General features: G+C 32.0%; 2 protein-coding genes across 2 annotated transcripts; one reads left to right on the forward strand and one right to left on the reverse strand.

The window, feature by feature from the left end:
• Positions 1–9,623: 9,623 nt before the first annotated feature.
• Positions 9,624–14,272, forward strand: LOC147397908 (cytokinin dehydrogenase 3-like). The gene is made up of 5 exons (XM_086446981.1): positions 9,624–10,893; positions 11,023–11,150; positions 11,282–11,548; positions 11,647–11,909; positions 13,728–14,272. The coding sequence occupies exons 1-5, from the start codon at positions 10,308–10,310 to the stop codon at positions 14,233–14,235; spliced, it is 1,752 nt and encodes a 583-aa protein (XP_086303107.1). The 5' UTR covers positions 9,624–10,307; the 3' UTR covers positions 14,236–14,272.
• Positions 14,273–18,467: 4,195 nt separating this feature from the next.
• On the reverse strand, positions 18,468–22,725 carry LOC147397909 (large ribosomal subunit protein eL13z). The gene is made up of 5 exons (XM_086446982.1): positions 22,573–22,725; positions 21,082–21,197; positions 20,517–20,650; positions 19,630–19,788; positions 18,468–18,921 (listed from the first exon to the last, which is right to left on the reverse strand). The coding sequence occupies exons 2-5, from the start codon at positions 21,188–21,190 to the stop codon at positions 18,700–18,702; spliced, it is 624 nt and encodes a 207-aa protein (XP_086303108.1). The 5' UTR covers positions 21,191–21,197; positions 22,573–22,725; the 3' UTR covers positions 18,468–18,699.
• Between the last annotated feature and the right edge of the window lie 1,245 nt (positions 22,726–23,970).

Here is a 23,970-nt window from a genome sequence, read left to right on the forward strand (position 1 = left end):
TATTTTTTTAATGTATAGATTACAAGTTTCAGAATTAGCTGATTTTTTGTAAGGATGATCTCTATGATAAAAAGATCATCCACCCTAAAAAGAGTTGAATATTGTGCCAAATATTTTTTTAATGTATAGATTACAAGTTTCAAAATTAGCTGATTTTTTGTGAGGATGATCTCTATGATAAAAAAATCATCCTCACCAAAAATCAGCCCATTCCGAAACTCCTAACCCATACATTGAAAAATGTTTGACGCTCTTTAGGACCTTTGAACACCACCCATATATATATAATCTTGAAAAAAATGAATATATCCAAGAGGACTTAAATAACTATATTTCCTAATTGTAATTGTTTTTTTTTAGCTTATGGTAATTTAGAAAAGAGTTCACATTCAACCATACCTCAGGGAATGATTTAAATCCTTCATTTCGACACAATTTGAGATCTATCTTCAAGTATTAATTCAATACCTAGCAAAGAAGGTCTAATGATAAAGTTCATGATCTAATAAATTAAATTTGACCAATTTTATAGATTCAACACATAATTTGTAAAAAGTTTCATTTCCCTTTTCTTTCCATTAAAATGATATTGATGGGGGTTTTTTGAATCTAAACTAGCATGTGTCACGAGAGCGTCAACCTGAACATGTGGATGCAAGCAGGGCATACGTCAAACCATGAGGCTGCGTTGCCAATTATATTATGTCAATGGCACCTAACTGATCATCATGGCAACTTAATGTTTTAGTTGTGAATGGTGCGATGGAAAAGCACCAACGCCGATGAACTCCAATTACTGAGTGAATGGTATGTGTGGTGGTGCCACAAGATTGATCCAACCATGGGAACCAGTACAAAGTTAGGGTTTGATAGGCTTTAAGTGAAGGAAAAAATACTTAATGGTCCCTGGCGAAAGATTTTCTTTCTAATTAGTCCTTGAATTCCACTCTAGACATTTCTCACGATTGAAATGTCAAAATCGCCCTAACCATTCAAATTCAATATTTTCATTCAAAAAAAATTGGATTTTCGGCATCCATGTTGTGTTTTGGATACTCCAATCTGATAAAAAAAAAATGGATTTGAGAAGGAAGAAGAAACCAATTTCAAAATTTTTTCAAGCATTTTGAATATACGTGTAAAAAAATTAGGGTTTTTCAATTCTTTTGCTTCGTTTTTTTTTTTAATGAAAATTGATCAATGATGGTGTTTTTAGTTTAAAATTATCTACACAAGTCGTTATGTCAAGTTTTAAGTCGATCTTTCCATATATTTTAGTTGAAAAAATTGAAAAAAAAAATGAAAAAGAACGAGTTTTACAGCACCGAGGTCGACAATTTTTTGAGTTCAATATTTATTCAAGCATTTTTTATTTTTGAGTTCAATATTTTATTGTTGAGTTTGATATTTTTTTTAAAATTGTCGGATTCAACAATAAATATTGTCGAGCTCGATAATAAATAAAATTTGTGAGGTCAAAAATAATTATTGATGAGCTTGACAATTTTTAAAAAAAATGTAAAACTTGACAATAAAAATATTGAATTAAAAAAATATATATCAACCTTGACGCTAAAAATCCTAGTTTATTACATGCATTTTCAAAATGTTTGAAAAACCTTGAAAATGGCTTCTTCTTCCTTCTCAAATCCTTTTCATCGCAATGAAGTCTCCAAAACTCGATCAGGATGTCGAAAATCCAATCTTTTTGGACGAAAATGGTGAGTTTGAATGATTACGGTAATTTCGATATTTTAATCATGAGAAGTCTAGAGTGGGGTTCAGGGACTAATTAGAAAAAAAAGGGATTTACTAAATAGACTATTTAGCTAATCCCTAAAAGCCAGGGACTAATTAGAAAGAAAACCTTCTGTCAAGGACCATTAAGTATTTTTTTTTCTTAAGTGACAGATCTGAAGTTAGTAGGAAGATAGGCATGAAATGCATGGTGGGCTATTGCTTCACGAATTGGAAGTGCTAGCTTCGCTAACCCTTAGTGGGCTTATAAGTTGACGTAGTTATCCTAGGTTGACCTCCTTGCTGACAAAGACAAGAAGGAAGTCAGACTGGGACAATAACACCTCTTACCGACTATTTGTCACCTTAATTGGCACCCATTGTTTCAAACAATGGGAGAAAACGAGGGAAAACTCTCTATATAAGTCCAGTGGTCCCTCAAATGGGACATTAGTTCACAAAAACTTAAGAGTCCCAACTTTCTTCAAATATTCTTTGATCCCCTCATTTCTTGTAGCCATCTCATTCCCCTTCTTTACTACTTGACCTCATTCTTCTGGTTCAAGCTTCATCAATCTGGCCTTGTCTTTCCCTCAACAAAATAATGTTCATACAATCACGCATCTATTCTAGCAAACATTGGATTTCAGTCAACTCTGAATCTCTCCATGTGCATAAAACCTAATCCACCTTTTTCAATCTTCCGGTGAACAAATGATACTCATAACACTTCCATTGATCTTTGGTGGTCGTATGTAGTCATCATCTTTCACAAATTACACAATCATTTACGTGCTAACATGACACCCTAATCTCATTTTATTTATCTTCTGGTGAACAAATGATACTGATAATACTTCCATTGATCTTTGGTGGTCGTATGTAGTCATCATCTTTCACAAATTGCACAATCATTTATGTGCTAACATGACACCCTAATCTAATTTTATTTACCATGTCCTTGAAGTTGGAATATTTTTATGAGAAGGCCAATAATTAAATCCCTTTATGGTGGTGGGACTTGTTTTTCCCACCTGTCCTTGAGATTCAACATATTTGTAGTTTCTTACCTATATTCAATTTTATTAATAAAATATCAAGATGATGAGTATTCATCTTGGATGTATTATGACTGTTCTTATCATTGGGTATTCTAGTCATTTCACCCATTTTTCCCCACAAATATGAGAGCTTATATCATAAGAAATAGTCGTGATAATCTAACACCCACATCACAGAATCATATATCATTTGCCTTGGGATACACAAGAAAAAGTTTTATAGTTCTATGTATCCCAAGACAAATGATCTACACTTCCGTAATGGGGGTGTATGTCAGATAAGGGCGTCAAAAAATCATTATTCCATGAGAAAAGATCAAAATACATATTCTCATGTTTTATTTATTTATTTCTACACAACTCCTTGTCCTAGCTCTAAATCCTCCCTCTTCACCCATATTCCAACGATAATCAAAAGAAAATTAACTTAGCTTAGACAAAAACAAAGTTATTTGTCTCGTCCACCTAAGATTTTCACGATTACCTTCGCGTTCATAATCAAAAGTTGAGTCGAGTAAACTTGGAAAACTCAAAAGTTGACTCAAGATATATGAGTCAAATAAATTCATATTAAATTTGATCTATTAGATCTTTTAGATGGAATCCACTAGTAAAAAAATTTGGATTCTTAAAATACAAGAACGCCCCTTGAATGGCAGAAACAATTGCCACTAAAAGTATGGTTGTTGTTGCTTGTTGGGGATAATAAAGTAACTTTTTCTAAAAAGTGGATATTTATAAATAATATTAATAATGGATGAGATAGACCAACTAGAGCTTTAAATAAATATAATATACATCCAAAAAAGAGAAATGATATGGCCCATTTCATCATTTTAATCCATATTTTTAATGTTAGATCTTAAAAAAAAGGTAGATTTAGTTTTGATTCAATTATCTTTCAGCTTGTCCTCAAGGAAAATAGACAAAACCTTAATCCAGCAAAACTATTTTTTATCCATTTTTGTTTTAGTGAATATGTATTATGTCACTTGTCACCATAATTTTAAAATTCGTTCGTGCACGAAAAGTTATTTTGATAGTGAGTCAAACTATTTTTGATCGGGATTTAATTTCTTCTTCTTGTTCATCTCGGACAAGACAGAACGTAAAATCAAGGTTTAAAATTCATTAAAAATGAAAGAAGCCAAAGTTACACAAATCTGATTGAAAACTTCAAATTTTTAGGGTCAAGACCCAGACTTAGTCAAATTCAAGATTAGCCAAACTTTTTTTGATATTAAACATCTTAGTCAAATTCAAGATTAACCAAACTTTTTTTGATATTAAACATTGGAACTAGTTCCGTGCCCTCATTGGTTGAGTAAACAAAAGGCTTTCCTCGTTTTTGTACTCTTGTTTGAATCAGTTGTGTTTTAAAATTGACATAGCCGATAGAGCATTCAAAAGGGGGAAAAATAGATTTAAAAAGACTTAATTGTATCCAATTTTGACTTTTAAATGTTGTTACAATGCTTATTTATAGATTATAAATCCTAAATTTTCTATACTGGTAAAAATTATAAAATTCGAATTGACTTAACCCCTCTACTAATCTTAAATAATAAATAACAATCTTCTAAAATAAATTTGGACCCAAAATATGCTAAAATGGGACTTACAAAAAATATAAATAAATAAAAAAAATAAAAAATAAAAAATAAAAAATAAAAAAAGAAGGTGCTCTTAGTCTTGAAACAACAATTTTTATTTTTTATTTTTTTTTTGTGATCATAAACCAGTTGAATAGATTTTGACGTAAGTAGGGGTGGTAATCTTAATATGACCCACCAACACGACATGAAATTTGTGGGTTTAAGTCAACCCTAATTGGATTTGGTGATAATAGTGTTAACTCATCTAATACGATTATTAAATGAGTCGTGTCTAAATTAAGAACATTAGGTCATTTGGACATGTTTAATTATTGTGTCATTAATTTGTCATTTTAAATCATGAAACATAGGAGGCATCTCAAATATCAATAATTAATTAAGGATTTTCAAAATTATTCATTTTTTTACTAGGACTTTTTAGAATTTTTTCATAATACATTTTTTTTTTCTTTTCCTAATTCTATAAAATATAAAAAGTGTTCTAAAACACTTTTAAATGATTAAGGCTTAAGTTTTTTGTTTGGAAACAAGGGTGTAAAAAATGAAATTCTAAGAAGACTAATGTTGGAATGACACAAGCGGAGACACAAGGGTGACACATATGATGTGGTGGCACACACATAGCCGTAAATGCTTTTTACTCGTATCTCGCGGAAAAGCATCTACAGCTATGATTGTGCCACCACATCATTGTGTCACCCTTTATCCTCCCTTGTGTCACCCCAACACAACTCTTCTAAGAATGTTCGATTTTATTTATTTATTATTATTTTTTTTTTGTGAAAATGAAACTTATTTTTTTCACTTAAGATTAGAATTTTATTAAATGAATTACATAGTTTGAGTTAGGTTATCTATTTAATAAATGTGTGATTTGAATTTAAGTTTTTTACACAATTATTAAACGGTTCAAGTTTGAGTTGGATAAATGCCCTTATCTCAATCCAACCCGACCCAACCCATTGCCAGCCCTAGATATAAGAGTTCAATAGATGTTATACTAGTCATTCGAATACACAATTATAATACCACATTCTTTAGTTGCCCGACTTATATCTTTTCTGGTCTTCTTATTTTATAGGATCTTTTGTAAGTTCTACATCAAAAATATGATTTAGGAAAATATAATTAAATCATTTTTACAAAAGAAAATGTAAATCAAAATATGGGTTCGGCAAGATTATCAATCAAGATTTAAAAAGCTTGAGCCAAAACAAAGCTCGAATACCCAATATTTTGATTCCAAAAGATTGACTAAGGAAATTATTATTATTATTATTATTATTATTATTATTTGGCTAAGCAAGCAAGCCAAGAAAAGAAGTGCCAAGGTTGCAAGCGCAAGAATCCAATAATTAGGAAGGCCTAAGAGTTATTTGCCTACCTATAAGGATATTAAACACAAATTTCGAGGAGTAACCATAGTTAATTTCTTATGACTGCATTGCTAGATTTTTAGAATTTTGATGGAGAAATCGAAAGTATCAAAGTCAACACGACCCCCTCTGTACACCCTCGATTCTTCTCATTTTTTATTTTTATTTCTAACAAGTCATGCATGAACCCAGGGAGGCATGGTTGTTAGCTTTGCAACCTTGGGACAATATCGATAAACCTGACAATGTTGTTGATTAAGAAAGCTGACTTAATTATATATAACGTGTTCTTAGAAGATTCTCTACCGTTGACCAAAATTATAAGAACTAAGTCTCAACCATCTTAAGCCATTCTTATTGGGGTCTCTAATAACAAAATCATGGAAACCTTATCCCAAAGATTTGAGGTAGAATAAATGAATTTTGATCTTTCATTTAAAAAGTTCAGGTCAAACTAGTGGTTTGATCCCGTTTGTGAATAAAGTCTATCCAATTCAAATAGAATCATCGTTTTCTGAAAAACGATCAATTTCTATGAACCATTTTAAAATACAAATTTTTTTTTTTTATAAAAATCTTCTAAAAAATAAGATTTGGGAAAGATCATATATTTTAATTTAACGAGAAAATACTTTTATTATAAAAACTTCATAATTCATGTTTTTTTTTATATGAAAATAAAAGAAAATAATTTAGATAAAATTACACATATTTTAACATTTTGTAATAAATGTAAATTGATTCCACCAATTTAATTAATGTACATACGAATCATTGGTTTGTAAAGTATTCATGATCATCATTGAAGTCTTATTACGGAAGACTTAGGATCGGCAAAACTTATCTCTAATATGTCGTCAATCACATCTTCTGTTATTGAAAGTGTGTTCATATCGACTTTCATAGAACCTTACTAAATAAAAATTTGTGCGGTCTCCAACACAAAATTGATAGTTGAACATCTGAGTACAATGTACTTGGGTGTTGACTTTACAATATCCATTGACTTGTTATTAAAAAATGGTGAAAGTGTGATATCTAAGTTGACCTTGTTATAGTTTTTGATTTTCCAAGAATTTGGAATTGACAATGATTTGATAATTATTATTACTTTTTAATTTTTAATTTAAATAATTTGAGGTCGGCAAAATAATTTTTTTTGTTGCAATTTAATTACATGTAGAATTAGTTCGGAGACGGTGCACATGAGAGTGAAGAATGTGTTTATGGTTTTTATATCAACCTCACATTCTATAAGTAAACTCTTTGGGAATATTGTCCCTATAAAATAATGAATAATGATTTTGTGACGCCTCCTCTAACATGCACCCCCATCACCTAAATCTTTTTCTCGTGTATCCCAAGGCAAATGATCTATGATTTTGTGATCGGGGCATATGTCAGACGGGGGCATCAGATTATTATGACTCTAAAATAATCAAAGTTTTGTTACGGTTCCTTTAGACAACAAAAGGGTTCTCAACATTTCACATGCAAGAAAACTTGTATTAACAAGGTAATATGCATGAGTGAAGTCTAAATCATTTTTTTTATTTCATTTGTTAAGGAGTCGTGCTGGAGTAACATTAAAATTGACATCGATTCTCGTATTGCTGATGTGGAGGTGCACACATAGCCATAGATGCTTTTCACTCTCATCTCAATGAAAAGAATCTATGGTTCTGTACATACGTCCATCCATATTAATAATGTGAGAATCAATGTCAATTTTAATGTTACTTCCACATTTTCCTTTATTAAGTGCATGAGATATATTGTAACATTGTTAGTGTATCTCATCACAAATGAAAGGTTGTGGTAAAGAATATTTTATAATTTTTATAATATATCAATTAGGATATTCTAGAATATCCTCCATATCAACCTTCCATTTGTGATGAGATACACTAACAATGTTACAGTGTATCTCATGCACCTTAATACAATGAATCTTATTCTCTAACAGTACCTCAGTGAGATGTATGTGTGGTAATACCAAATATCGAGAGCAATTTTGTTTCCTTTCTTCCTTGTAATAAAGAACAAAAATAATATCTTATACAAAAAATTGGAAAATTATTTAAAGGACCCTGACGAAGGAATTATTTCTAAATAGTCCCTAAGTTTTGGATGGTCTGTTAATAGTCCATTTAGTAAACTTTTCTTTTTGTTAACGGCCTTTGGACCTCATCTCTCACAATTGAATGTTCTAAATGTTTGAACTCATCGTTGACATCTCAATCGAGTCTCAAAGACTCCATTCCGTTGGAAATGATTGAAGAAGGAAAAAAGAAGTCATTTTCAAATATTCTGAAAATGCATGTAAAAAAATTATGATTTTTTTTTACTTTTTTTCATAGTTTTTCGATGAAAATCGGTAAAGAATTGTTCTTTTGGGTTGAAATCATCTAAATAAGTCTTTATCTCAAGTTTTTAGTTGATCTTTCCTTGTATTTTATCCGAAAAAACTCGAAATTTGAAAATGGGTGTGTTTTACCAGTAAACTCAACAATAAATAAAAAGTGATGAACTCAATAGTAAGTAAAAAAAAAAGAGGTGAGTTTGCCAATAATGAAGGACCATTAAGAAATAAAAAGTTTACTAAATGTCCTATCAAGCTACCATGAAAAACTTAGGGACTATTTAGAAATAAATCCCTTTACTTTAAGTAATTTTCCTAAAAAATAAGTTAAGATTTAAATATTTCTTTTCGAGATAAATTGGATTTTCAAATTTTCCTTCATTAATGTCTTACACTCGATATTGGGACTCATGTATATTATGTTGGACAATCATACCACAACGATTTATTCATACAATGTAGACCAGCATCGCAATGAAACTCTGATTCTAATACTCCTATCCTCATGAAAAGTTGATTTCAAGTTGAAAAATCTGGATTATCCAATTAATTAATATTGCAAAGACAAATTTGTATATTTTGTTAATGTTGAAGCCAAAAATAAATAAAAAAATTGCATCGACAACTCTTCAATTCCCTGGCCAACTTCAAATTTGGGTGGGATAACTTTGCACTTTTCTCGAATGGAGTGTTGGGGATTACATATAAAGACAATCCAAATAAGAATTCAAACTCAAAATCGATAGATTAAATATGTTACAAATCCTATTTCACCCTTAGTTATAAATTTTCATAGATATGTGTTTCTTGCATCATACAACATTAGCAATTCTTATTTGGATTCTAGTGTCGAGCTTAAAACATGGGACTATGCAATTTCTATTATGAGGTTCGACGAAAAATATGGATAGGTCCTTACCTCTTGGTCCCCTACTAATTGCAATGTACTTAGGTGGTCCATCATGATAGCCAACTTTTATCTCGAATCTAATGTAAAAGTTAATAAACATATCTATAGACAACACATGAAAATTTAAAAATAATTTTTAACTTTTTTATCATTTTTATAAGATAATTCAACACATCATTGTCCAACGTGATCTTCATGTGGTCCAGAACTATCGTATATTTTAAGAAAGATTCTATTGGAACACTAAATTTTGCTTACTACACACCAATCCTTTTGAAATTGAATGGTTGTTTACCCTTATAAGTAAAAAACTGGTGTGCTAATATAATAGCTCTTTTTTTTTTTAAATTATTCATTATCTTAAAGAAAATAAGCAAATAAATAAAAATGGGATATTGGTAGTACTTTGTTAGAATTAGAATAAGAGTCCTTGTCGACATTTGAACAATTGCTTTGAGTAAATGGTGATAGAGGAGAAGGTGAGGAGAACTTATTCTATCTTGGTGAAATCCTCTTATAAATACCACACAGTACAAGAGAAACACCAGAGAATGAGATCTAGAGAGAGAAATAGTGTGTGGTAGAGAGAGTATTGGGTTTGTTGTTTGGTACAAACAGAGCATATCTAACAGAGATAGTGAAGCAGAGGCCAGAAGGGGCTCACATGGGTGCTTTTTCTATGTGACAGCTTCTCTTTTTGGACTATTAATTTCTCCCTTTTTTTCCACTTTTAACTCATTAATTTGTTGACACCAGCTCTGAGTTTATACTCTCTCTCTCTCTCTCTCTCTCTCTCTCTCTCTCTCTCTCTCTCTCTCCAACTTGTTCTCTTATCTCTCTAGTTTCTTACATTTGCATCTGCAATACTTTGTTTTCATCCCCTTAGATTTCAAGTACTGTATTTTGGATTTGGCTTCTTTATTTCTCCTGTATCTCTTCTTAAGCTCCTTTATTTGTTCTCTCTCTCTCTCTCTTTCTCTCTCAAGAACCCATCTTGGGTTTGTCTTGATTCTTGGTTTGGGATTATCCAATAACTCATCTAAGAACTTTCTTGGTGAAAGCTTCTTCTTGTTTTTCTTCTTCTTCTTTAGTGATTTGTTTGTTTTTGCAACTTTATTACATTAAAAAGAGTTAAAAGATCTAATTTTTCTTCCATCCCTTTTACAAACAATACAATCTCATTAAAAAAAAAAAATCCCATCTTGGTTTGATCTTTTATTGAAGTTTTTAATCTCTCTTTTCATCATGGGGTTTGCTATGTTCTGCACAAGAATCAATTTTCTTGTTTTTCTTTTAGCAATCTCATCTCCTTGTAAATTCATTCAAAGTCCAATGGATTTTGGTCCTTTAAATCTCCTCCAAACCACCAAATCAGCATCTCTAGACTTTGGAAGGATTTATTTCAACACACCCTCAGCAGTACTAAGGCCTAAATCTCCAAAAGAAATCTCTCTACTTCTCAACATCCTCTCTACTTCTTCATCAAGCAAAATTACAGTGGCAGCAAGAGGTGCTGGTCACTCCATTAATGGTCAAGCACAAGCCCTCAATGGCATTGTTATTGAGATGGATACACTCCCTCATTCAATCAAAATACACAAAAGAGAAAATGGGGAGGAGGGTACTCCTCATCCTTATGTTGATGTAAGTGGTGGTACTCTTTGGGTAGACCTCTTGAAAGAAACATTAAAACAAGGGCTTGCACCAAGATCATGGACTGATTATCTCTATCTTACTATTGGTGGGACTCTCTCTAATGGTGGAATTAGTGGTCAGACTTTTAAATATGGCCCTCAAATCAATAATGTCCTCCAACTTGATGTTGTAACAGGTGAACCCTCTCTCTCTCTCTCTCTCTCTCTCTCTCTCTCTCTCTCTATATATATATATATATATATATATATATATCAAAAAATGAGATAGATTTTTAATGGGTTTTAATTTTTTTCTATTTTTGCAGGGACAGGAGAGCTTGTGACATGTTCGCCCTCAAAAAATTCTGATCTATTTCATGCAGTTTTAGGTGGTCTAGGCCAGTTTGGTATCATAACAAGTGCTAGAATCTTGCTTCAAGAAGCTCCACACAAAGTATGGAGTCATTTTTTTTTTCCATTTCTGTTCTTCTTTCATTGATTCTTTTATCTTTTTATATGTTGGGTTTCTTTTTTCCAAATCTAATTTAATAATTTTTTTTTTTTTTAATAAAATGTGTGATATAGGTGAAATGGGTTAGAGCCTTTTATGATGATTTTGAAAAATTCACAAAGGATCAAGAGCTATTAGTTCTTGAAATGGGAGATTTGGTTGATTATGTTGAAGGGTTTACTATTCTAAATGAGGGTTCACTCCTTAGTTCATCCATTGCTTATCCAGCAAATTTCACCTCGATCATCCCCAAACTCTTCCCAGCAAACACTTCTCATTTCTACTACTGTGTCGAGTTTGCAATCAATGATCATTCTGACAAGAACATCAATATAAACCAAGTAAGTTACATGTAGTTTTATAAAATTGGGTTGTGATAATCAAAAGGTTGGTGTGGTAATATAAGAATGATGGATGGGATTTGTTTGGTATTTTTCAGGTTGTGGAGGAGATAACAAAGAAAATGAGTTTCATGCCCTCACTTGTGTTTAGTGTGGAGGTTTCTTACTTTGATTTTCTCAATAGGGTGAGAATGGAGGAAATGAATTTAAGAGAGAGAGGTTTGTGGGATGTTACACATCCATGGCTAAACATGTTTGTGCCAGAGTCTGGGATTGCTAAATTCAGGGATTTGATGTTTGATACCATCTCTCCAAGAACATTTCAAGGCCCTATTCTCATATATCCCATTCTAAGAGACAAGTAAGACACAACTCTCTCTCTCTCTCTCCTCTATACATGCAGTGATATTTTCAGGTTTTTTTTTTTTTTTGTCCAGGACCATTAAATCTCTTAAAAGAGCTGTTATTGGCACTCCAACTTTTACTTTTTACACTCCAATTAAAATAAAAGAATAAATCAATAATTGAGAGAATAAGTAAAAGTTGGAGTGCCATTAATAACTCTCTTTTTTTGTTTTATTTAGATTTCTATACGTTAGATTTAGGATTTTATACAAGTCTAATCCTAATTATAAAAACAATTTTTGAAGTAGTTTGAATGTTGAGTAATAACTTCAACTAAACTTTTGTCATGTTTTGCATGAATGATGTGTTTTAATAATTAATTAGGGTGTGATAAATAATTTAAAAAGTTAGGGGTGGCAATAGTTATTTTATACATGATGTCCAATTTATTGATATTTCCAGGCCAGTTTTTATTATTGTTTTTATTTGAGGCCACTTTCAAGCACATGAGCCAAAATTGCCCGGTCGAAATCAGTCATTTTGGGTCGTAATATGTACCTTAGAATGCATAAATGTCGAGGTGTCTGGAGTCTGTTAATATGAACGAGTTACCTGGCAGTAAACTTCTGCCATATAGCGTATAAATTTAGTATCTCGAGGTCGATTTCTGATAGATGAAATCTCTGATCATTATTATTTCACCCCCACCTCTCAAAAAAAAAAAAAAAAAAAAACTCAGGCTTTTGGCTGTTCCCAGGATCGCAACATACGTAGGATTCTCTTTCCCTGTTTTCCTGACCGTTTTGTCGTTTATGTTAGAATGTGACGTGTGAGGTCCTCTCTTTGTGAAAATACAAATTTAACCTATCAAATACAATATTCACTCAATGTTCCCTTATTTGCAACAAGGGTAATTTTGTCTTTTGAATTCTCATATTTTATTTGATGGGTCAAATGTTTTGGACTTCCTAGGTATTTAGTTTTGGTAATTTTCAATTTTAATAAAACAACAAACCTACAAATTAGGGTTGTTAATGGCCGGGTTCAAGTTAGGGTTTTGGATTTACGTCCACAAACGCCAAATAAGATGTTAACATGCTCTAATCAACCTAATCTTGATTTTTGAATTTTGTATAAATAATTAATTCATATATTTTTCAAAAAATAATAATTTTCCAACTCCCTCCTTTGACATACTCTCCCAACGTTGTATGTGATAGAATCATAGATTTTCTTCCTCGAGATCTACAATTCTACTACATGCTACCTTAAGAGAGTATAACAGAGGGTGGAGTCAAAAAATCATGACTCTTTTCAAAATAATTCAAATCCATGTAATATTTGATTTATACTAAAATAGGGATCCAATCTTTATCTTAATTGGAAAAATGAGTTGATATGAGAGTAAATTTATTATTTAAATTTTATTTTTAATTACGAGATCATGCAAAATACACATATAAAGATTTTAGTCAGACCTAGATTTAATCGGGTTGAAATTTTTTGAAGCCGACCCTTCCTTTGTTAGCTCAAGACCCTAACCCTTATTTATTGAATAAGTGGATTAGATGGCCCAATTGAGTTCATGTTCTCTACTGTTATAAAGCCACAAAATGGTAAAAATAAATAAATTAAAAACCTCAAATATCTTTGATGTTTAAGTATGGTGGATGTTATTGCCACACCAATTCCTATGTAAATTATCAAAGAATTGTAAACAAGTTGGTGTGGCATTAGCAAAAGTTAGTGTGGCAATAGTAGCTCTTTTAATAGCTGCTCTCATAAATAAGGTCTGTTTGGTAATTTTAATTAATCTCTCACTCGATCTCGACAGGTGGAATCCAAACTCATCGACCGTACTGCCGGGATCTGACGGATCCGACGAAAACGTAATATACCTAGTGGGGATGCTCCGATCGGCAAACCCAACAAGCTGTTCATCCGAATGTCTCCAACATTTTCTCCGGCAAAACCGTCAGATCACGGCAACAGCGACTGACCCAATCAAAGGAATTGGCGGGAAACTATACTTACCACATTACACACAAGAAGAACAATGGGAGGAACATTTTGGTGGGAAATGGAAGAGGTTTTTGGCGCGAAAAATGGAATTTGATCCTCTAAACATATTGGCTCCAGGTCAGAAAATATTTAAAAGGAAATATTTCAGGAGTGGCAGTACGAATCAGCAATCTACACTGGGTATGACTACTCTCACTACTGTGATTTCTTCTCAAACTCAAAGAGAGAAGATTTTCTTGTCTTTGTTTCTCTACTTGAAGGGTCTCTTAGATCATCTTCACATAATATTTTATTACTTTGGACAGATTATTAGCAATTAAATGTAAAATCAAACTTCCCTGCACTAGATTTCTAGTTTTACCCTTTTATAGAAAAAAAAAAATATTGTTTTAAAATTTTTTTTTCTTCATGTTTATATGTTTTGGATGAGTATTAATGGGCCGGACCCACTAGCCTTTACAATATGGTCCTAAAAGACCATTGGGCCTTCTTGATCCATTAACTAGAGCTACCAATGGACTGAGTCTGGAATGGAATGGTGTTCGGTTTGGTACCAATCTTATAAGAATCAGACTGGAACCCATCCAGTAAGGATCAGATCAGACTCTAATTGGATCCGATTTTAATAGAATCTCAAAAGTAAGATCCATATCTAATCCAATAATAATTCAACCAAGCTCTAGATCGGATCAATTCTGATTCTATATACAAAATCTAAAGAAATTTATTTATATATAAAAAATAAAATATATAATAGAATTTATATACTTTATCACATTTGATCCCTCTTGAATCAATATATACTTGATCCAGAACTGATCCGACATGAGTCGTCTCAGTCTGAAATGAGTTTCAAAACCATGTTGCAATTGGTCCAATTATCAAATTATAACCATAGATTGCTTGAATTAAAACTTATTACTGAATTTTTTCACATTATTGTCGTCAAAGCCTTATCCCCTCAATTTGGGGTAAAAAATAACTCGAACCATCTTTCAAAGGGTGGTTCTGGACAAAATATTATTTTAAAACATAAACTCCTAGATCCAATGTTTTCGATGTAATATTTTGGTTGACATTTAGAAATCCCATTCCTCTATACCATAAGTGAACTTTTGGAAAACCCAAATTGTTCGACAATTTCGAGCTATATACAATTATTCTTTCTCTCGAATTTATTTGTTTATTTTCATCGAAAGATTAGATGGGCACAACAATAATCCTGAGGGATTGGCTCAATGGCAATTTCAAAAGGTGAAAGTCCGTACGTTGTGAGTTTGATACCCAATATCAACAATAATTCCTCAGGGCCACCCATGAGGGTGCATCCTTTGATGCGTGTGATGTGCGGGGCTCGAACTCTTCTGGTCCCACCAGTCAGGTATGTTCGGATACGTATCATAAAAAATAAATAAAGAGAAAATTATATTTTAAAAAATCTATTAAAAAAATATTTTTTAAAAAGTAATAATTTTTTAGAATTTATCAAAATAAATCAAAAACGATATTTTAAGGGCTGATTTTCTTTCCTAACTAAAAAATTAAAATTTTGACCCTTTAAGGATTGAACTTTTATATTTTTTATAGACACATGTTGTATTTGCATTGCAAAAATGCCCATAGAGTTTTGAATTTGTTATCGAACATATGTTGGAATGGATTCTAATACATCAATTTTGGGCATCCAAAAACATGATCTGATTGCACAGGATTATAGATGACAAAATGTTAAAAACTTTGAAAAAAAAAAATATTTTTCACCATTGAATTTTAGTTTTAAATTTTGAAGTTCGGTAGCCATCGACTTTCAATAAGTATGATCAAGCTCAAAACAATTTTTTTTTTTCAATGTTTTCTTCTGCATATGAGTTTTTCCATGAAATGTGCAAGGCTGGGGCGTTGGATTTCTAATTTGATAATCCATATCGGCCCAATATCCCTTAGTAAGATTTTAAATCTGACTAAGATAGTCACGCTAGCCTAATATAAAGTGTCATAAAAAACGCCGAAAATTTGAGGTTACTTTATGAATTAGTCTAGCGTGACTAACTTAGTAAGATTTAAAATCTTACTAATGAATGTTGGGCCCACATGGATTATTAAATTAGAAATCCAACACAACAGCCTTTCATATTTTATGGAAAAACTCACATGCAGAAGAAAACATTGGAAAAACAATTTTTTTTGAGCTTTATCATTCTTATCGAAAAACGATGGCCAGCGAACTTCAAAATTTAAAACTAAAATTCAAATAGTGAAAAGTAATTTTTTTTTTCAAATTTTTTAACATTTTATCATCTATAATCCTGTGCAATCAGATCAGTAATTTAAAATTAAAAAAGAAAAATTCAGTGGCCGAAATTTTAATTTTTTAATTTTAAAAAAAAAATCACCCTTAAAAGTGGATTTTAATTCCTTTTAATAAATTCTAAAAAAAAAAATACTTTTTTGAAAAATATTTTTTTTATAAATTTTTTTTTTTTTATAAGTAGTAAATGAACGCAGATTTTGGTGACATCAACACCAATTCCCAATAACCCAACTCAAACCATTATTTGATATAATTATCTTTAATCATTTCTTGTTTACCGAAACAAAACAACCTAACCCAAGCACCATCCACCTTTAGAAAATCAATCAAAGCTTTGGGTTGAAGGCTCTGCCCCTGGAGTTGAACTTGGGTCTACCTCTCAAGCTGTCCAAGTTATAGTCCTAATTTAGATGAAAAAAAACTCGAATTTATTATAAAAAAGGTATATTTAATATTGTTGAGGGATTAAAAATATTTCTTAATAATAGATATATTAGTAAAAATCATGGAGATAATTTTCCTGTGAAACAATTTTAATCTCACATCTACCAAGATTATGCAGGACAACTCATTTTTGAAGTTTTTGACGAGAAAAATAAAACTTAGAGATTGTTAAATGTAATCGAGTAGACCCATCTCGGACTCAATTTGCCAACCCAACTCATCAAACTCTATCAACTAAGATTTAAAAAGATAAAATAAAATAATAGAGTTACTCCAGAAATTTTGAAGAGTCATGCAGCTATATTAAATATTTTCATGGATAACAGAAATAGATATTATTATTTATTTTAAAAATATTTATAATTTTAATTAATTTACTTTCACTCTTCTAAATCAACTCGCAAGTGAAGTCACCAACTAGACTCAAATGATTCGAGCCAAGTTGTTTTGAGTTTAAAACAATAGTTTAAAGACTTTATAGATGGCTGTTTCAAAATCGGGTGGTCGTACTGGTTTGGTTTGCCTAATGAAGTCACTCCAGATCAAATATTGGTTCAACTAGAACTGGGTTTTGGATACTGGTCAACCCAATATAATGACATTGGGATCCAAGCCTGATCCAAATAACAATCAGATCAAGTCCTCCATTTATATGCTTTGAGTCACATTTTATTTGATCAGAACACGGTTAAATTAGGTAATTTGGAACTTTGTCGGATCAGATCCTCGATCCATTTCCAAAGTTATTATCGGATCGTATTAGATGGAATTTTGGATCCAACCGATCCATTGAAAGCACAAGTATTTAACTAATTCCTTACTTTTAAATTCTAGATTCAATAGCTTCTTTATTTTCCTTATATCATAATCATTAACTGAGACTATACACATTTTTCCATGCAGGCTCTAACGAGACACAGAATTAATATGCTGGGTTATCTTATGGCGTGGACGCTGACGTGGAAAAATCCAGACCATCCATACATCTCCATGCACCATGTATAGTAGTACTATCTACCCTCCACTACATGTCTAAAACACTCTTATTACCACATGTCTAAAACACTCTTATTACCATGTATATACTACTTTGTGCCTCCTCAATAAATAAAAAAATAAAAAGGCTTCTATTTTAAAATTTTTGATTAAGAAGAAACCCTAGCCTTCTCAATCTTTTCAAGCTCTTACTAATTCTAATAATTGTTCCCCAAGTTTTCCCGACCTAACGACTTCGTATCATTTTAATCTAATGGACAAGCTTTGATACAGATTTCCACATAAAGAGGAATTGGGTTCAGTTCAGGAAAACAAAGGTAGTCTAACAACTTACCCAACCCATCCGAGTTGTAGTCCTAGATTCTAAATGCAGTCAGCTACTCCAAACCTAGTGAAAAAGGTGAAACTTCTCTTTAATCAAAACCAATATGTCCAACTTTGATCAAGATTTGCCACTAGTCGAGTTTTCGGTGACATGGGCAGGAAATGGGTAGGTTCCTAATCTGACCCAACCCGTCCGTGTTGCAGAAAGCTCTTTCTAGGTGTCTCTAATTTCTCCAAAAACCCAGTTAAGGATAGAAACATTCATCTCCATCTCTTTTTAATCAAACCAATCCTACTACTACGTGTAGTGGAAGCCCGGGCACAGGTTGGAATGATGGGGGCCGGGAATGGGTAGGCTTGAAATCCAACCCAACCTGTCCTAGTTGCAGCCTTACCTCCTTTTACAAACATGACTTGGTTTACAAACAGGGTTAATCACAAGCACATATTCTAAGTTCTAACAAATGGACCAAAGAATAAAACAAAACACAAGAATGGATGTTAACCTCACAATATCATCAGTTTTCAAAAAAACACAAGCAAGCCTATTTACTACCCATATAAACTGATAAAAATCACTTGAAACCAAAGTCAACTGAAATAGCAAATCAAAGCAAAAAAAGAGATGCAAAATCAAGAATTCCTCATAGGGTCCATGAAAGTCAACTCTCCCTATTTCCCCTAGAAATTTTTCTTACCTTCTATTACTCTATTTCTTCTCTTCCTTTTCTGCCTCAGCTGCTCTCTTCATCCTTACTCCTAGGTGACGCTTGTTCGTGCGCTCCACACGAAGCTTTTGGTAGGCTTTGAAAGACTTCATCTCATCGGTGATCTTAACAAGTTCAACCACTGGCTTCTCATGGGTGATGGGCATGTATTCACCTTGGACTTGAGTAGCTGATGCCAGCTCCTCAGCACTAGAATCGCCGTTCTGTATTTAAAAAAACAAAAATAAAAAAAAAAGATGAATTTCCTATTTCAGGGAAATAATTTTTTTTTATTTATCAGTAGAGATAATTTTATTAAGAAAGAAAAATGGTGGTTGAGATGACCGAGCTTACAAGGGGAAAACAGACAACCACCCCAACTAAAAGCTAAATTCTCACAAAGATTATAGACTATCCCACCTTACAAGAAAGTCCTCAAAAAAGATACCCTTAAAGACCTTATGAACTATGGAATTTCAGGGAAATAAAGCTGAAAATGGATTTCCTTGGAAACTAATTGCCAAGTGTCTGATTGCATCTAGGAAACTTTTTATAAAAAAAAGGTGGTTTTTGGTTTTTGAATTGGAAGTAATTGTTAAGACAGTAACATTAGATTGTTTCCGCTTTGATGAGAGAATCATTTTCATGTAGAGCAGCTCAAAGAATGTATTCTCACCAAGACAAGAAAATAGGGGAAAGGGCTAATAGACCTATAACTCAGTTGGTCTGACACATTGCAAAACAACATTGCGGGCATGGATTCAAGTCCAGCTTTGCAAGTAGAAAAAAAAGAGGGAAATTTTTTTCCAGTGAATTGCAGTTTCTCAGGAAAACCATTTCCCTATCTATTTTCTCTGATTGTTTGCCAATAGTGGTTTTAGAATAGGGGAAGAAAAGAGGAAAATTTTCAAATAGGTTCAAAAACCTTTTACCTTGAATTTGCCTGATCGTCGTGGGAAGACGACAAGCTTGGCTTTGTATGTCTTCAGCCTTTGTACATTGGTTTGGAGGCCCTCAAGTGATCTGTTCCTACGCCTGTGATCCACTGAAATGCCTATAGTAGGAGCTAGTTTCTTTGGAATCCCAGCTGCCTGTAACGTAAGGACATACAAACAAAATGAATATCTTTCAGACCAATCATTGAACCCAAATCTCGAAAATAAATTTGTTTAATTTTAAAATATTAACTACAAAGTGCCAGCTAATAATTTAACAATCATAACAGAAGTAAGGAAATTAGCTCTTTCAAAAATTAATGACCACATCATATATGGAGTTCAATTGTTTAACTCATTAAAAAACAGAAGAAAGGGAATAATAGCCTTTGTATTTTCTTCCTTGTGGAGAAAACCTTGTCATGAAAAACAATTTCCAAAGAAAATGGTTCCGAGAAAGTGGATTTCCTTGAAAAATGTTTACGAGTGTTTGCATTTGTCTAGGAAAATGCCAAAAAGAGAGTTGGTATAAACTTTGGGGGTGGGGGTAATAGTGAGATAATAACATTACAATATTTCCACCCTGTCCAGAAAATTACTTTCGCAGTGGATTAGATCAGATAATACTTTCCAGTTCATACCGGAAAATCCTTTTTATGCAGATTTTCCTCGGAAAAAATGTGCAATTGAAAGGTAGGAAGACAATGCAAAAGAGCGTGAGTTGGTTTTCCTCCAAAAAAATGTGCAATTGTAGAAGAAAAAACATACAAAAACAAACAAGGAAGAACTGAATTCAAAAAATTCAATCTGCTATAACTCAAAGTATAAAATTGAAAGGTAGGAAGACAAGCAATGTTTTTTAGCCTTGAGTCTTAAATTCAAACCTTGAGCTCTTCAAGGGAGAATCCCCTGCCAGCCCTGACTTTCATGTTGTATTTCAAAGTTTGACAATGAACTACGGGACGAAGCGGTCCTGCTGTTGGCCTTGGAAAAATTTTAACAGCTTTCTTCTGTCGAGCTGCAATTTTAAACATATGGTTTTCAATTAAAAACCCAATATGAGTAACAAATAGTGTAACATAGAATCAGAATTTTTAAAGCTTATCCTAAGAGAGCTTTACCTAGCCAAGACCCTTAGTGCCTAGGTAACAGTAAACCCATAGAAGGCCACTAACACGAAGTAGCCACCTACGCACTGAAGGGCTAAGCATTAAAGCATTGGAAAGAAAATACAATGAAATTTTCTTATGTGGACATCTATTTAAAGGATTAAACAAAAAGATAGTAACAATGATGTTACATAGTCGACAATCTTTTTTAATAATCTATAATTACGAGCCAAATTACTTTTTGGCTTATTGCCTAGTTGATACATAACTCTTTTGACCACAATGCAGAGAACATAATTAATTCAATCAAAAGAAGGAAATAGAAATGAAAATTCCATACCAGCACGTCGCCTTGTCTTCCGTGCAGGTTGATTGAACCATGTCTTCACATAATTCTGCCAATGCTTCTTAAAGTGGCCGTTAGGAACAACATTATTGTGCTTCACCATACTTCAACTGAACGCCGACAAATAACAAATCAAAATTAGTAAAATCAAAGTTCCGTATATCATTCAAATAGGTCCTACCCAAGGCTTAAATAACATTAGAGAATAGAGTATTGTAATGGCCAGAGGGAATTACACATATTTCCACTATTAATGGTAATGGAGTTGCATTACATAAAGAAGAACCCCAAAGCTATAATAAAAAATAAAAATAAATTTTTTTTTTTAAAATGTGTTTCAAAATGAAAATTGGATTTTATATTTAAAATCTGAGAATTGAACAGCAAGCCCATTATTTTCCTGATAAAGGTCTCTGTTTAAGCTGTAAAAAGAAAGGAAAAAAGAATTAAAGCACCAAAATAACCATAATGGATATACTTCATCAAATAAAAATGGTCCTATAATAGCATATTGTCATTTTGTTACAGTCCCAAAAAGATATAGGGTTCAACTTTCCGCACCATTAACGCCTAGGTATGTTCGGTGTATTGGTTGGGTTCGTATCTTTTAGTATTAAACCTAGCAATACAACTAAGATTCAAACCTCGGAAGTTAAGACCTCAGGAAAAAGCTACCTAGGGACCAAAAAAGAAGGGTACCAGACCAGAGTGTATAACATCTAATGATCACTATTTAACTCCTAAAACTTCTTTCTATCAGAGAACCTAAATAATATGTAATGGCTTTTTTTAAGAAAGTAAAATAGCCCAATAATGGCACAACATTACTTTGTTAAAATCCCAAAGAGATATGAATCTTATCAACCGCACCACCAAACTAGGTATTTTTGGTGCATTTGTTGGGTTCCCATCATTTGGTACCAATCCATAATCGCCAGAGTTGGCCGCAGAGCGTTTTAGTTTGTTAAAACCCCTAAAACCTAAACCTAGGAATTTTTTGCTGAATTTGAAGGTTCAGTATCTTATTTTCCAAAGGAGAAAAAATCATAAAATGGGGATTAAAAATTTTCCATTATTTCCAGTGAGCTAACATTATTCTAAACCCTGATTCTACAAAGATTTTTACTATTTTTAAAATTCTAACGATGTTTCTAGAGTCGAATCGAATTGTGATTCAAATCTTATATTTCCAAAAAAAAAAAAAAAAAAATACAAATGTAACGAAATTCTTAAGATATATTCACAATCAAACTAACATAAAAATCTTCCACAAAAATGAAAAATTAGATATACATTCTCAAATTAATAATAAAAAACACCGATTCTATCCAAGATAAAACAATCACCTCTTCAACAGTATAAATCACTAAAATAAATAAATCGGAAACAATCCCCTTTCAAATATGATTCAGATCTAAACCATCAAAATATATTCAGGAAAATAATACTGCAAACCAAAAAGCCCTAATAGAATATATATCAAACCTTCGGACGAAATAGGTGTTGGACGCCGCCTCTCTCAGTCTCTTGGCTGGCTTGCGAAGACGAAGAAGTTCTTTTAGGTTAAAAAATGTACTTATAGAAGGTGTATTCCACTTGTACCGTGCTCAATTTTTAGAATTACGAATATATCCTATTTTGGCGTAATTACGAATATATCCTATTTTGGCGTACGACTCCTCCGTCATCTAACTCGTCGAATCGAATCAAAACGGACCGAGTTGCACCCCTATGCGTTACAAATGTTAGGATTTATCTAAGATTTAAAAAAAAACTATAATTAATATGAATAATTATTTTTAAATTTTTAAATAGATAGTCTAATTTTTACATCATGTTTGTAATTTAAGATCATACAAATATATTTTGTAATTTAAATATTAATTAGGATAAATTTGAATTTACGTAGCACTCTTATCTCATTAGACTAAGGTTTGCCCTTAAGGTTAAGGGGTAAAAAAAGAAAAATAATAAAATTATAAGGGTATTATTGAAAAAAAATTATTTAAGAAAAAAGAGAATAAAATTAGAGGGGGTATTATTAAAAACGTGATAAAATAGAAAATGCAATAAAGTTAAAGAGGTGTTCTTGGAAATGAAGGATAGAAAGAAAAAAAAATTGAAATTCTCTCAGATGCATGGGAGATTAAATTTCAACACCTACTTATTAGGGATAAACATTGGGGAAGCGAATCAATGTACTCTCTTATATAAAGAAAACTTTGCCCATCCCCTTTATAATTAAAAAGGTAAAAGAAAAAATATAGTAAAATATTAAGAGTATTATTAAAATGGGGTAAGAGGAAATATAATAAAATTAGAGGAATATTATTAAAACGAAAGAGAAAAGATAATTAAATTGAATGGGGTGAAGATAAAAAAATAATAAAATGGGTTGGTGCAGACTACACTCTATTCTTGCTAAGTGAGACATCTTTATTTCCCACAAAATTGTGTATTATTATATATATATATATATATGGGTCCCGTTCAGCAACAAACATTTTGACAAACATTTTTCAAAACATGGGTTAGAGGTTTTGGAATAGGCTGATTTTTGGTGAGGATGATCTCCACGGTGAGGAGATCATCCTCACCAAAAATCAGCCCATTCCAAAATTTCTAGCCCCAGTTTACAAGTTGAAAAATTGTGGACCGTCCATTTTTTATAAACCATTTTTGATGGGGTTAGAAGTTTTGGAATGGGCTGATTTTTGAGAGGTTTTGAAAAATGTTTTGCCAAAATGTTTGTTGCTGAACATTTCCCATATATATATATATATATATATATATATATATAGGGTTAGGATCAAGGGACATATCTAAAAACAATGTAATTATAACACAGATTCAAAATATGGGTTAGAGGTTTTGGATTGAGCT

The sequence above is a fragment of the Akebia trifoliata genome, chromosome 7 (genome assembly GCF_017979445.1).
Source record: "Akebia trifoliata isolate Shusen 1 chromosome 7, ASM1797944v1, whole genome shotgun sequence".
Taxonomy (NCBI): Eukaryota; Viridiplantae; Streptophyta; class Magnoliopsida; order Ranunculales; family Lardizabalaceae; genus Akebia; species Akebia trifoliata.